We start from the raw sequence: 16358 nt of genomic DNA, 5'->3' as shown, positions 1-16358 counted from the left end.
AAAAGAGCTCAGACAGAAGGAGCTTGGTACTGAAGCTAAGAGAGACATTTTGGAGATGGCCTTTGAAAGTAGACTTTTGCTAGTCCAGGGTTTGCTCTGGAGAAGTTAAGAGAGGACAAAACATCCCAAGAGCAACATTTTGAAGAATGCATGGGAGCTGAGAGAGGAGCTGACACAACCTAGGATCAACAGATGCCAGTTACATGCCTTCACGGCTAAAAAGAGGTTTTCCAGATGGCATTGCTCTTCTCTGGTGAAGGTATATGTGTGTTGATGCCTTAATTTGGACACTTCCATGGCCTTCAGACTGTAAATTTGTAACTGAATAACCCCCCTTTATAAAAGCCAATCCATTTCCTGTATTTTGCCTAATGGCAGCATGAGCAAACTGGAACACTCATAAACCAAAAAATGTGAGGAAAACATAGTAGTGGGTTTTTCATTTTCAAATTTTTACTACAAGAAATGCGTCTTGAAAACCAAAACACTGTCTGTACCAAATGCGAAAGTTCATCTGGGAATTGATCTCTAATTTTATATCCAGAGAAGTGCTATCAGGGAGCTCTTAAATATCTTGATGATGGAAAATGACAGCATGCCTGAGATTTCTTCTTAGAACAGAATGGTTCCAGATTACTTATATCTTTAGGGGAAGAAAGAGGACTGGATGCACTGTAACTAAAACCACCATGTGTTGTGTATATGCTAACAAGAGTGCCTGAGTGGAGGTCAAAGTCTACCACATAAACCAAAATACTTTTATAATGGTTGGTGTTCATTTGTTGTTGATAAACCAAGATAGCTACCCATTTCACTGCACCAATGGATATCCAGACCAAAGATCTTCTACAGGTCTAATGGTATGGAAAGAATGAGTTACAGAAATAGCCAGGTCATATAAAATGATATGTAACTAGGTTATGTAATTGTGGTGAAGTGAAAAATTGTATTCTGGGAACCCAGATATTAGGGCTAGATGGAATATTTTTAAGGTAATGATGGCAACTCTCAAATGATAAAATAGATCAATCCACCATCCTAAACTCAAAAAGGAGAAACTTCGCAATTTTGGTCTCTGCAGAGCTACTATTTTAGTAAATAGGTTGCTGAGACCACTGAATTTTGGGTGGGCCTCTGCTAGGAGTAAGGAAGGCCTTGAAGCTGCGTCTACTCACATCAACACGTGTCTTTGACTTTGTGCCACTCTTTGCATTGCTCACATGTTGGTTTGATAGTAAAATAAAGTTGAAGTGACATTGCTAAAAGTTTGTATCATGCAGGCTTTGTGGTCTGGCCCATCTCCCCTTCTAACCCCATACCTCTTGTTATACTTTCTTAATCCCTTCCAAAATGACACACACAATTCTTTTTTTCTGAAAATGTAATAATTAAAAAAAAAGATTTTCTTTTATTAAAACAATGATTACAAATACTTCAGTTGGTCTCTGCATTCATTCTCCAGGTCACTTCCAGCTCTGAATCAACCCATGCAGCACTTAGCCCTCCTGTTGTAACAAGTGCCTTCCACTTTCTGAAAGAGTGGGCAAGGGGAAAAGTTACAGGTTCCTCCTTTGTGGACACATCTGTAGTGGTCAGACCTTTGGCCAATGCCTGTTAGAAGGGAAAGAAAAGATTTCAGACTCATGGTTTGTAGCTACATTGATTTCAGAATATTTCATGAAAGTAGGACAGACAACTCCTTTCAAAGCAATTCAGAGAGCTTTCTCTTCTATGAAATTTGTCCTCAATTAATCTTTGGGGCCGCTAATGAAATAGGACATGTCACTCAATCTAAGGGTTATAACAGCTATGACAAAACAAAACCCAAGGATAAAAGGCAGAATTCTGAGTAGGGATTTCATTTGCCAAGTGTGCTGGTTGGAAACTTTTATGGACCCTAGAAGAACCATGATCTTTTAATCTAGTCTTTTTGGGTGGGACCTTTTGATTGAATGTTTACATGAAGGTGTGACTCACTCAACTATGGGTGAGACTTTTGATTAAATTATTTCCAAGGAGATGTGACCCTGCCCATTCAGGGTGGGTCTTGATTAGTTCACTGGAGTACTTAAGAGAGCTCAAGAGCTGACACAGACGCTGATGCTTGGAGATACTTGGAGATGCAGACAGAAGGACATTTGGAGATGCTAAGCTAAGAGATGAAGGCCAGAGTTTGCCCCGGAGAAGCTAAGAGAGGACCCCCAGATGCTTAGAGAGAAACCCCCTGGGAAAAGGAAGCAAGGATGCACAGGAGCTGATAGAGAGGAGCAAAGACAGAAATCCGGAAACATTTTGGAGAAAGCCATTTTGAGACACAACTGAGGAACAAAGGACCAACAGACACCAGCCATGTGTTTTCCCAGCTGACAGAGGTGTTCTGGACGCCAATGGCCATTCTACGGTGAAGGTATCCTCTTGTTGATGCCTTAGTATGGACACATATGGCCTTAGAACTGTAACTTTGTAACCTAATAAATCCCCTTTAAAAAAGCCAACCCATTTCTGGTATTTTGTATAATGACATCTCTAGCAAACCAGAACACCAAGGAAACCTCCAGGTGTACAGTGCATTCAAGGTACTCCATAAATAAGGCAAATACCCCATCTCACCATACCCCAAACTTACATTCTCTAATTCAGAAGTACTGAACCAGGTACTGTTCCATGAGAACAGCCTATGCTTTTTCTCATTCCCATGCTCTTTGATTATGCTATTCCCTCTGACTTGAATTGCTGCATCTCCACCCCACCCCCATCACTATTTCAGCTAAAATCCTACAATCATTTAATGTCTGAAATTATGGATACCCTTTAAAACTTTCATAGTTTTCTCCAGTTGGAATTTATTCTGTCTTCCTTCCAGTATGACAGAATCTCATATTTAGAAGGTACTTCAGATTAGTCATCTATTGTATGAAATAGAATTCAAAATCTCTCTATAATCCCCCTGGTAAGTGGCTGTCAAGCCATTGCTTTGCACACCTCTATTGAAAGTGCATCGCCACTCCAGGAATGAGTGCATTCTAATATCACTTATCTTTGCTTTTTAGAAAGATGGTTTTCATACTGCTTGAAATTGTCCTTTCAGCAGTTTCTTTCCAGTGGTTCTTTTTCTGCTTTTTGCAGTTAAGTCTAATCAATCATTCATTGGGCAATCACGTGTTTAATATTTTTACTTTTAAAAAAGTTTCTTTCTCATTTCTCTCAATGCCTAGTTTCCAGACCCTTCACAATTCTCTTCCTTATCCTCTGGATGTATACAAGTTTCAATATATTTCTTAAAGATTGAGGCTTGGAATTAAATGCAAAGTTCCATAGAATACCTACCAAAAGCATAATAGGCTTCATTTCCTATTTTTTTTTCATTTCCTATTGTTGTGCTTGCAGTAGAGCTCTGCTGTCCAATAGGGTAGCCACTAGCTATATGTAGCTAATTGCATTTAAGTTAATTAAAATTGCACTATCACATTTCAAGTGCTCAGTAGCCACATATGGTGAGTGGCTATTTTATTGAACAATGCAGATATAGAACATTTCCATCTGTGATAGGGACCACCACGTTGCTAAGGAGATAGAAGGGAATTGAGAAATTCTGGTTCACCATCTCATTACTCAGGAAAAATTCTTGGACCAAGGTCACTCAGGTAAACAAAACACAGTCTCCTGATCTCCAGCTTTGTATTCTTTCTCTACATCGTATTGATTTCTGTTAATGCTGTCCAAGACAATACTAGATTTTAAGAGCCTCGCTACAATGTTGACCTCAGATAAGGTCATGGTCAACTAGCCTCTCCAAGTCTTCAAACCACACTTTTGATTCCCTTCATTGAAGGTTCTCAGAGTTGGAAGGATACTTTGAGGTTGCTTAGTCCAACCCTTTTACAAAATTGGATCCCTCTTGTAGTATCTCCTCCAGGTGATTATGATGTTACGAGGAAGATCAAGTAAGCTAAAAAATTTAAAAGCACTTTGAAATCAGTAAGATCTGTATGTTCTTTTTCTTGTTTTTGGTTTATGTGTTTTTCCCTCCCCTTCTTTATGCTGGGTAAGCAGAGGAGGCGTAAATACAATGATAGCTTTTTACAGCCAGGATGGACCTCAGAGCTCAACAAATTTAACCTTTCTTTGATCCTCTCCCCAGATGAAGACACTGAAGTACAGGAGTCTCCAAGATCATGCAGCAGACAGAGATGGAGCCACAACCAGAATCCAAGTCTCCACACCCCAACCCAAGTTTTTGTTCTATTTCATCACACTGCTGGTTGATTATTATGTCATAATACTGAAAAAGAACTAGTGTCTGGCATTAGCTTCAAGGATGCAGTACATTCTTAGACACAAAATAAAGAGCAGCATACTTAGTGTCAGGGTATTTTGATTGCATGCTGTGTTCTAGGACTAATCTACCATGTAGTTCTTGGCAAAACAGTCAAACTCTCTGACCCTAGCATCTCAAAAATTGAGGATGCTGGCTTATATGATCTCATCCATTTCTAATGTTCTAAGGCTTAATATCTTTTCTTTGGTGAGAAACTGACATTTATTACTGCATTTAATCCTCCAAGGAACAGTTCCAGGAATGTATCATTTTTTTTTTCCTAATTTATAGGCAAGGAAACTGAGGTCCAGAGAGGTTAAATGAAGTGCCCATTATCACACAGCGAACAAACAACATTCGGACTAGTTCCAAAACTTACATTTCTTACTATACTGGCTACCAGGATGAGGGGTAAGCTCCTTAGAGAACTTTGGTAGAAAAGGTGGTTTTAGAATGGCTCTAAATAGGCTTCTGTATACCAGTTTGGCATGAAGAAGGGGACAAAAGGGGTCTGCTTTACTGCTTGTTTAGTTAGGAAACCCGAGGATTCATTTAACAGTTACGGATTAAGAAAGTAACAGAGTAGCCTTTATTTTCTTCTCTTCTCACTCACTTCCTTTTCTGTTCTCATAAAGGGCATTAAGGGAGAGAATAAAGAACCATAGCAATTTATTTAATCCATGGACCTGTTACAGCCACCTCATTTGATCTAGTACTGGGTATCTGTGTTGACCAGAAGTACGCAATGGTTGGAGACCTTTTTGGCTGTCACAACTGGTGTGTGTGTCTGTGTGTGTGTGTGTGTGTGTGTGTGTGTGCGCGCGCTACAGCATCTAGTGAGAACCACTGGTCAAGAGTGTTAAGGTTTCTTTCTGCTCAAACAGTCTATGTGTCCTTCAGTCTAGTGACATTTTTCCATCGTACTTCTTTTACCCATTTTGGAGACATTTCTCTTTCCCTTTGTGTTAGATTTGACTGTGTACATGTCTGTCTGAGGGAAGGAAAAATGTTTAACTTGAAACAGGGCCTGCAGATGTTTGTGGAATTGAAGTACTTCTGAAGGTCTTCCACTTCCAAAGCTAGTGGACTAGGCAGCCCAACTAGAAAGCTGAAACAGTATATATGTATGTTATACATATACATATATTTGTTATATATATAATTATACACATACATACACACACACAATTACAGGCCAAACTTTGGGATAAAACAGGAATGAAAGCAGGAATATCACATCACATCCTACTAACATAGAAAGTAATATTATTATAAATATATACCAATAAAGATGAAAATTTAGTTGAAATAGAAAAATTACTAGAAAAGTACAACTTACTAAAATAAACACAGAAGCATTAGAAAATATAAGTAGTGCTGTAACTATCAAGGAAATTAAGCCCATAAGTAAAACTCCAGGCCAAGATGGCTTCATTAGCAAATTCTACCAAGCAATGATGTAAAAATAATATCAATAATACACAGACTGTTTCTCAGAATAAAACAGAGAGAACACTCCCCAACTTGTGTTGTGATGCCAACATGGTTGTAATCCTAATACCTAACAAGATCAGTAATAAAGGAAAAGGAAAGAAAAATTATAGATCAACCTCCCTAATAAACAGAGAGGCAAAAATCCTGAAAAAAAAAAAAATAACAGCAAACAGAATCAAGAAATATATAAAAATGATAGAACCAGGTTCATTTATCTCATTAATACAAGGTTTCATTTAACAATTAAATATCAGTCAATGCCATATTAACAATAAAGGAGAAAAATCATATCATTATCTCAATAGATGCAGAAAAAGCATTTGAAAAATTCAACATTGATTCATGATAACAACTCTTAGCAAATTAGGAATTGGAGGGACTTCCTAAATCTGATAAAAGATATCTACAAAAACCTACAATGAACAGTGTACTTAATGGTCAAACACTGAAAGTTTTCCATTTGAGATTGGCAACAGGAGCTAACTGCTATCACATTCCCATTCAACATTGTGCTCAAAGTATGAGCCAGGGCTGTAAGAAAAGAAAAAGATAAACACAAGGTATGAGAATTGGAATGGAAGAAATAAGATTGTAACTGTTTTCAGATATTACATTTATGTACTGAAAGTTCAAAAGGAATTAACAAGTGTGTTTAACAAGTTTGCTGGATACAAGGTCAATATACCAAAAAAATAAGGAAAAGAAATAACAATTTTACTTCTTTATTTTAGAAACCAACAGCAAAAATGAAGTTAAAGAGTCCATATAGATAGCATAAACTATGAAGTGCCTAGTTGTCAATCTAAGAAGATATGTGCAATACCTCTACATATGAAGCTTAAAACATTTTGAGATAAATGAAAGAAGAGTGAAATAACTGGAAAGATATACTATGTTGAAACATCAAAAGACTAAAGATTTTTAAAATGTTAACTTTTCTCAAATTAATCTGTAGCTTCAACCCAATAACATGAAAATCCCAACAGTTTCTAAAACTTGATATGCTGAAGCTAAAATTTATATGGAAACTCAAAAAGCCAAAAATACCAAGGCCCCCTTGAAAAAGGAGGTGGGAGGACTTACTCTAATGGATTTCAAGGTTAATTGTAGGTTCTGCTGTAACTAAGACTGTGTGGTGATGACACAAAGATGGACAAATCTATACAAATGGAACAGAATAAATAGTGCAGAAAGAGACCCAGGCATGTATTGAGAACTGATGTGGAGCAACAGAGGCTCAGCAGAGAAGTGGGGAAAGAATGGTCTTTTCCACAATTGGTTCTGGGACAACTGGATATTCACATGGGGAAAAAAAAACAACAAAAAACCTTGACCCTACCACACCCCACTGCACATTCAACTCATCCTCAGTTGTATTATAAGCCTAAATGTAAAAGGAAAAGCAGTAAGCTTTTTTAAAAAAGATGATATTGGAGACTTTCTTCACATCTTTGGGGTAAAGAAAGATTTCTTAACCAAGATACAGAAAGTACAAGCCCTATAGGAGGGATTACACATAGAGATTACACATTTAACTACATAATAATAATAATAACCACCACCTCTGTCTAAGGAAAGTTTCCATTAAGGGAGTGAAAAATCAAGACATAAAGTGGGAGAAGATATTTATAAGAAATTGTACACAACATATGTAAAGAACTGCAAACCAATAAAACAATCTGATAGAAAAAAATGAGCAAAAGACAATAGGCACTTCACAAACGATATCCAAGTTGCTAACCTTTTTATTTATCAGAGAAATGCAAATTAAAGTCCCAATGAGTGACCACAACACTCACCAGATAGCTAAAATTAAAAATGAACATTGTTAAGTGTTGACAAGGATATGGAGCAATAGGAACTTTCAGCTATTTGTACAATTTTGGAAAACAGTTTGGCGTTATCTATTAGAATATATGCATATCCTATGACCCAACAATTCCAATAGCCAGTAGAAATACATGCACAAACCAGGTTACATTGCTCAGCATGAATATTAATGTGGTAAAAGTACTAGAAATATAGGTTGTTATTATCATAGAAGTGTAGCTAGTGGTTACCCATGGAGAGAGGGAGGCGAATATGATTGAGAAAGCTCCAGAAAGGCTTCTTAGGTGCTAGCAAAGTCCAGTTTCTTGACCTGCATTGTGTTTAAAGGGGCGCTTGCTTTATAAAAATTCATTAATTTGTACACTGATGTTTTATGCACTTTCGTGGGTGTATGTTTGTTTTACGATTTAAAAAGTAAAAATCATTTCTCTGAAAAAATCTGTATACTCCTAGAGCTGTGGACCCCTGCCACAGCCTTTTATGCTGTGTCCAGGTTCCAGAGTCCTTTCTCTTCATGGTGATGGTCTATTTTTGTCCACTCCCCGGACAGTGAGCTCTTTGGATAGCTCCCAGCCCCACCCTTCTCTTCACCTTTACCAAGAATGATAACCATCCCTCTGAACTTGGCTCTTATCCTTGTCTTGGTCCTCATTAAGCTGGCTTGAGAAATGCAATCTAACAGCATTTGCTCGGCAGGCTCTGGAGTTCCAAGAACCAGAGGAATGTAGAAAAGAGATCTCCGTTATGTAAATAAGAAAGAAGGATGAGAAGGGGAGAGAAACAAACCTGTTGAATAAACAGGATTGTGCCCCAGTTTCTATGCTTACAGCTTAAAGAGTGACTATTTCAAACATACATTTATTAGGCCGGTTACAACTGGATTGTCAATAATCACAGTTCAGTGCAACTGTAATCCCAAATATTTTTCTAGTTAAGTGTAATAATAGCTGTTGGTTGAATGAAGGGCAATTGTGATTAAGTAACCGGAAAATAACTAGGAAATATATGCCAGTGGGTTAATCATAGTAGAAAATGAAAGGGAGCAAAGAAGGGTCATGGAACTTAGCACATGAAGAGTCTCAATTTTTCTAGAATCATCAGAAAATAAATGTGTAAGGAAAGCATGAACAACAACCTTTAATTCTACTGAGATCAAACAACCTGGCACAGGTCAGACCCTGAATGACAAGTGACTAAATAGACTGTAAACAAGAAGATCAGTTGGAAACACAGAGGGGCATGAGTGGGGTCTTTAGACTTTATATAATTACAGATTTTTTAAAGAATCAGATAATTAGAGACAGTGGAGAGAGAGTCTGAGACAATGAAAGTTTGATGAATCAAGATGTTGAAAATGAAATTTCTTGACCTGTCACTCTATTCTAAACCTACCCAACATCTCATGTATGGAGCAATGAGTTTGGCTTTGTGTCATACAGTTAAAGCTATAAGTGAAGTTTTGTGAGAATGTTAAAAGGGAAAATTGGAGAACTCTTGACTATAATATAAAATTCTTGTAATAAAAGGCCATCAGGCTGAGCGACTGGTGGATTGCCAAAATGACAGGGCTTTGGAGAGACATGGCAGTGAGCAGAGAAGGGCCAGGCTTGGAGAAAGGCTGGGGGAGTGGCAGCTGGCTTTATGTGACTAATCGATGCAAATTGTGTAAGGAGCAAACACAGATGCAGATAGAGGGAGCCAAGGAATGTAATCTAGATTTTCACAATTGTTGCAAAGTCCTCGCCTATGGTGTCAAATAAATTGACTTAGCAGTCAGAGGCAATTGGTCATAGGTGAAGAATTAGCTTATCGGAGTCCTTCCCAAGCACCCATCAGTTAGATAATGCTGTCACCCGGTCTCTGAGGGATGGAGGGGACAGGGGTTGTCCCTGAGGACGAGGTGCTTGGTTGGCAGTAGTGGCAGAAGGGCTACCCAGGAGTTAGTGGGTTCCCTCTCATTGGGGTATTAAAATAGAGGCTAAATGCCAGCCTGGGGAGTGGTGGGATGGCAGTTCAAGCAATCAGTGGAAGCATGGAGGATTAGAATTTATTTCTATAAATCTTTTTAAGATACCTGAGATAAAATCAAGCATGTAAGCCCCTCCCACAAAACAAATAAATGACAAAATTCCCAACCAAACTGAATATAACAAAAAATCCTACGCTCTCTTCCAATTACAAGTAGCTCATGAAGCCCCTATTCACCTAGAAACTGATCCTGGCTGTTAGTAATCAGCAATGCCTCATATTAGGTTCAGAAACTTTCAATTCAGTTCCCTTCTAGATTATTCTTGGAATACATCTGGGTGTCTGGAGACAAATCCAGAGGTCTTTGTGAAGTGTGTGGAAAGAATACAGGATTTGGGTTCAGAACTGGATTTAAGTCCTTGTTATTTACTGGTTGTATATTTGAAAAGTCACAAACTCCATGAGTTAAAATAAGGATAACAGTAGTCCCTGCATGATAAAGATAGTGAGGGTGTTTAGTGGGATAGTACTCACAGAACTGCTGTTTTCCTCTATGAAGTACTACATGTGGTATTTTTATTATCGTTTTTTTTTGTGTTTGAGGACATCTTCGGTTTCCCGTCAACTGCTTACGAGGTGCCTCGGTCAAGCCTGCTTTGGAGGCTGCAGGGGGCCGTGTGTCTAAGGCTATGGGGAGCCTGTTTTTCTGGATGGAATCAAGAGCCCATGGCAGGTACATTCTAGTAGCTGTTGCCAGAGGTCAGAGAGGTAGAAGGAATTAGGGCAAACAGGTTGGAGAGTGGATTGCAGAGTGAGACATGCAGGTGTGGAGGGCTGAGACCGAGCATCAAAGAATGTTAGAGATGGAAGTCCTTTTAAAGTTGAGTGAACTGAGGCCCAGTTTACCAAGAATGCTTGTGGGGTCCTGGAGGGAAAGAGAGAAAAATATTTAGGAATGACTAATGTCTGTATTAGTGGATTTTAATTTTGCTATACTGATGTGCTGATGATCTAGGAAAAAAAAATATAGTTGTGGTAGAAATGGATCTGTTTATAGGCGAATGTCCTAACTAGCCTTCTTATCTCCACTCTTGCTCTCTTCTAATCTGCCTCCAAACTGCAGTCAAACTGATCTTTCAAAAAAGTCTTTTCTGATTACAGATTGTAAATCTTTAGTGACTAACTCAAAGCCAGATACTTATCAGGCCCCATAAGGCCTTATCTGATCTGGCCCCAGACCTTCCCTGGCTGCCACTCTGGGGGGCCTTAGCCACACCTGACTCCTCTCTTCCCCTGTACCTCAAGAGGCGGCTTGGTCCTGGCTTTGGGGATGGCTGGCCTGGGTTTGGGTCCTTGCTGTACCTATTACCAGTCATGTGATTTTAGACAAGTTACCTTTCCATCAAATGAGGATAATAATACTTCCTATCTCATAGGGGAGCAGCAAAGATTAAATTGAAAGTGACGGCCATTGTTTTTATTCCTCTTTCTCTCAGGGTTTTCACTCATGCTATCTTTTTCTGTCTGATTTGTCCCTGTCCCCACCTGCCTCCTCACCTTTCACTGGTTTATTTGGTTCAGAGCTGCAAATTAAGATGCCCACAGCAGCCAAGCATAGAACCTAAATGTATGAAGGGCACTGAGGTTAAGGCAATAGGGAGCAGTGGGGTCTGCGGTGAAATGGAGAGCAATTACCCTGTCTGAAAGAGCAGCTGCTATTTAGTGGCAGCTCACTTTTGCCATGCAGAAACATTGCAAGATCTTTTGTTTTTTGTTTCTCTTGTTTTCAAGAGAAGATAAAAATCTGAATGCTATGCAATGCACCTGATTTTGAAATGTTGGGAAGGAATTAATTTTTTTATTTTTGAAAACCCCATGTACCAAAACTGCTTCCATTTTTCCTTCACTTCTCAACTTCCTTAAAAATGCTGTCCTTGATTCCTCAAGACCAGGCCAACCCCTATTGTCATGTGTTCTCTTAGCACCCCGTACTTAGTAGGATTTCACAACACAATTGTAGTGAAGTAATTCATTACATAATCAGTTGTTTCATGTTGTGCTCTGCTTTTAGAGTGTAAGGTCATGAGATCAAGGGCTTGTGTTTTCCTTGATCATTTGCAGTTCCCAGGACACAGTAGTTGTTAACTAAATGTTTGTTGTGTGAGTGAAGAGCAGCTACATACTATCTTGATATCCAAAGACCCTGGCTGGGATCTTGTCTAGCAAATGCAGGTATTTGAGTTGCTTTGTCATTTTGACATCACTCTGTGTTCACAGAGAGACCCTTTGTATGAGATAAATGTGGTCAACCCATAATTTTTTTTATCTGAAAGAGAGGAAAACTGCTAATATCTGCAGTGTCTTAGGATTTTACACACCATGACCCCACACCTTCTAATCACCTTGGGTCCCTTAGGCCTCTTTTTCCCCAAACGTAAAACTAGATTGGACTATGGGAGCCCTAACGGCTCTTCCAGAAATGGGAGTGCAGTGATCCTATGTGGCCTCCCAAGGTGAGTCACGACGTGATGCTGGGACCCAAGCGCCAGCCTCGCAGAGCAGCGCCCAGCTTCCACCTGGCTCTAACTTTCGAGCTGTTTGTGCTCAGAACAGCCAGTGCAACTCTGGGGGCAGTGGGGATAGAACACAGCAACAGCAACAACAGAGCAACAGAACCGCAAAAACAACAAGAACAGTGGCAAGCCCCACAACCAGGGCCTAAAAAAATGAAACAGAAGAATGGAAGGATTGACTGCTGCCTGGCTTGGGAAAGGCTGGTGAAGTCTCCATAATTTACTGGGGAAGACATCTGGGGAAGTTCTACCTCCCTCCTTCAGACAACAACGCTCCCACCAACACATAAAATCCCAGCAGAAGATACGCGTATTAAGTATCGTCCTTCTCTGTAGTCCTCTCTCAAAATGTGAACATTTGGGGAGAGTTGAGACTCCTTCAGGTGGCACCTTGGCCTGCAGAGCTCTCCAGAGTGCTCAGAGACCCTCACCAGCTGAGCCTCAGGATGCCTCAAGATGAGAGGGGCTACTGCTTGTGCCCTTTCTAGAAGATGTGTTGGTTTTGGCCAGCCCCAATGTAAATGCCTTCCTGAAATCTGCTTATCCCCATAGCAAAAACTCACTTACCGATAGGTTTATCCAGACCAGATTTATGGGCTGTCAAAGACGGAGTAGAGTAGCATTGCCTGTGAGTATCTAAGCTAATCCTGTATATACTAAGTGCTCAATAAATGTTAGCTATTAGTTTTATAATGAATAAGTAGTGAGTTTAGTTGTTCCTGAAAATCCTTGGAAAAACTTCCATTTTCTATGCTTCAAATGAGATGCTCATAGTCATAGTTAGATATGATACCTTGAAAATAACAACTCTCCATATTAGAATAATGACTTTCTGGCTTTTTTGAGTTTGAACTGAATTGTTAGAAGAAAGAAAATTTTGCACCATGACTCAGTACAAGCACACACACACACATACACACACATACACACACACACACACACAATTGAAATAAGAGTATAATGAGACAGCATGAGCCCTTATTACGTGACATGCCCTAACATTTTCTTTTCTATTCTGTTAAAACAGAAGCCTGGTTGCAACTCAAAAAACTGATTTCTCTACCTCTCTAATGGTTCACAAATGGCAATTAAAAAAAAAACATTCTGCATTAGAATACTTTGTATCCAGCTTTCAGATGGGAAAACTGAGGCAGAATTAGAGAAATCAGGCTTATCTGTACAATTAGGTGATGATCTGGAGAAAAGTACAATTAGCACCTTTCAGAGAATTTTAGAGCTATAATTGCTTTTAAAGTCACTTACCACAGCCCACTTATTTGCAGACGAGGAAACTAAGGCCTAGAAGTATGTGACTTGCCCAAGGTCACTAGGACAGTACATAACAGGGCTGGGATAAAAATGTGTTCCCTGATTCCTCCTGCAGTGTGCCAGCTTGTCCTACATCAAGGGCCCTGCAGCTTTAACCCAGAGAAACTGGTGTCCTCCATTTGCCTAAGGAGATTTCCTACCATGAAGAATGTGAATGGATTTCTCAAGGAAGGTGGAAGGGTCTCCATTCCCGGCTCCCTGGGAATCGTTCCTGCCTCCACATGAGATGATTCAAAGGTTGGGTGAGCTGACCCTCACTTGCAGCAGGGTACCTGGAGGCCCCACCCCGTGGCCTGGAGCAAAGATGGAGGCTGGCAGCCTGCATTGCTGTCCTCCCCACCACCCTCCTCTGATAGGAAGCTGGCACCTCAGTGTGAGGAACAATACTGCAGATTAAGTAGGCAGTACCTTTCCACATAGGACATTTTCTAGATGGCCAGGCCAAAGACAGAGGCTGAGAGTTGTGTGGAGACTTAGGAAAGGGCAGGGAGTAAGACATACATCCATTTCTCTGGCTGCTGTCCTGCCTTCTGAGACTCTGGGTAAATCAGGGAGGATATTTTCCTCTGCTGGTTAAGAGACAACACAAAGAGCCAGGAGGCTCAGCCAGCCTGCCTACTTCCTTCTGCTGGCTGCAGCCCAGTAAACCATGGGGAAGCTTTTGTTCTTGCTGCTTGTCCCTCCGTGCCCAGGAGGTAATTGTCCTCAGAGCTCACATTAGTCCCAGAGTTCCCAACCTTGGGGCAAGGTGCCCTCCAGAAGGTCCCAGAGCTTACCTGGGGGAATCTGGGAGAAGAGTAAGCAGAAAGTCAACAGAAGAAAACACAGGATCCTCATGGTGACAGGCAGGCTGGGGCCTGGGATCACAGGAGAGGGTGAGGTTTCCTCAGAGGCTGAGCTGACAGAGGCTTTCGGAGGCTAGAGTGACACTGTATTTATGGGGCTGAAAGATTGCACAATCTCATAGACGGATCTGACATGAGGGTGTGGCAATCCACAGAGTGAAATTCTAATAAAGAACCCCTCATGTCATTTGCCCTGAGTAGTGTCGAAATCATGTGGGCATTCTTCTCAGTCTAGCTGCAACTGAATTTAGCTCTTCCCCTGGAAACATGGGGTTGGCTCCTCCTTCCAGTTTTCTTTTCTGTGCTGGGCAGTTAGGACTGGATCATGGAAAAGGCAGGCTGTTGGTGGCTTCCCTCAAATGTCAAGTTTGCAGGAACAGATGAGCAAAGAGGTGATTACGGTAAAGCTTGATGGGGGCTCTGATACAGCATGCAGTTTTTTTCACGGGAGCATCAGAAAGTGACTTAACCAGGTTTAGGAGGTGAGGCAAGGCTTCCCAGAGTCCTGGGGCTCCAAACCCTGGGCCTTTCCAGCCTCTTTACAGTGGGACCCTGTTAACTAGTTTATAGGGACTGTCAGTGAAGGATGTTTGGGGGGAGTGGTTAAGGAGCTCCCCCAAGAAATACCAATTCCATTAAGGAAAAATTGGGGAGGAGGTTGAACAATGTCTCACCTTGGAGAAGAAAGGAGATCTGTCTTCTGCCTCCTTTTTTTAAAAAAAACCATTCCTAGATACTGAAGGTTCTTAGAGAGGCAGTTAGCATAGAGGTTAGAGAATTAGGCTTTCCAGGTTATTATTGTAGGCTTTTCATTTACTAGTTCTGTGACTTTGGGCGATTTAAATTCCCAGTGCTTCGGTTGTTTCCTCTGTAAAATGGGGATAATAGTATTATCTAATCGTGGAATCACTGTGTGGATTAAATAAGATTACAAATTTAAAAATTTCAGAATCCTCTCGGTCACAAGGTGAGCTCAGGGGTATGGGGACTGAAAGGATTCTAAACCTGGGAAAGATTAACTTGATTTCAGGCTCTTCTTTTTCTGCTATGAACCTGAGAGATGCTGAATAATATTCCATTGTGTGCATATACCACATTTTGTTTATCCATTCTTCCACTGATGGGCACTTGGGTTACTTCCACCTTTTGGCTAATGTTATAATGCTGCTATGAACATTGGGTTACAAATATCTGTTTAGTCCCTGTTTTCAGTTATTTAGGGTATATAGACACCATGTTTTTTTAAGGTTACATTTTAGAATCTCATTTATTCTGTGGTTAATTTGCTAGTTTATTTCTCAGAATGTAGTCTTAATTCAGTGTGGGGAGCCTCACCATGTTACCATCTTGCACCTCAGTAGTGGGTAGGGTAGGAGATCAGAGACCTTGCCCTGGATCTGTCTGGAAAAGGTGAGGTGCTATAGTCTGCCCTAGAGGTGGAAGTGGCCAGGGCTTGCCAAAGTGGGGGGAGGCCCAGTGTGAGATCACCTGGATGCCCACTCCAATAAAATATCCAAGAGAAATCACATAAAACAGAATTTAACATCTGTTCTAATATAAAACATGGACTCTGGAGTCAAATCTGGGCTCAAGTCCTAGCTCCATCATTTATATTTATCAAAGATGGTCTCTGCCATTTTGTTAGTTTCCTAACGGCTAAAACTAATACCATACAATGGGTTGGCTTAGTGACAGGAATTCATTGGCTCATGGTTTCAGAGGCCAGAAGGTTTGCTCCCTCTCAGGGTTGTTATCTTCTAGGGCTCCCAGCTTTTCCGTCACATGGCAATGCAGATGGTGAAATCTTTCTCTTCTGGGTTCCATGGACTTCCAGCATCTTGCCTCTCCCATGTCGTCTCCTTCTTTGTTCAATTGCCTTTGCTTGTAAGGCCTTATATTGGATTGAGGCCCATCCTCATTCGGTTTGGGCACGCCTTAACCAATAACATCTTCAAAGGCCCTATTTCCAAATGGGTTCACACCCACAGGAATGGATTAAGA

General features: G+C 40.5%; 1 protein-coding gene across 1 annotated transcript; it reads right to left on the bottom strand.

The window, feature by feature from the left end:
- Positions 1-1380: 1380 nt before the first annotated feature.
- DEFB1 (defensin beta 1) lies at positions 1381-14555 on the bottom strand. Its single transcript, XM_037812983.1, has 2 exons — positions 14289-14555; positions 1381-1611 (listed from the first exon to the last, which is right to left on the bottom strand). Exons 1-2 carry the CDS (start codon positions 14347-14349, stop codon positions 1481-1483), a joined length of 192 nt encoding a protein of 63 aa, XP_037668911.1. The 5' UTR covers positions 14350-14555; the 3' UTR covers positions 1381-1480.
- Positions 14556-16358: the final 1803 nt, after the last annotated feature.

The sequence above is a fragment of the Choloepus didactylus genome, chromosome 20, assembly GCF_015220235.1.
Source record: "Choloepus didactylus isolate mChoDid1 chromosome 20, mChoDid1.pri, whole genome shotgun sequence".
Lineage (NCBI taxonomy): Eukaryota > Metazoa > Chordata > Mammalia > Pilosa > Megalonychidae > Choloepus > Choloepus didactylus.
This window is presented reverse-complemented; position numbering and strand designations above follow the sequence as displayed.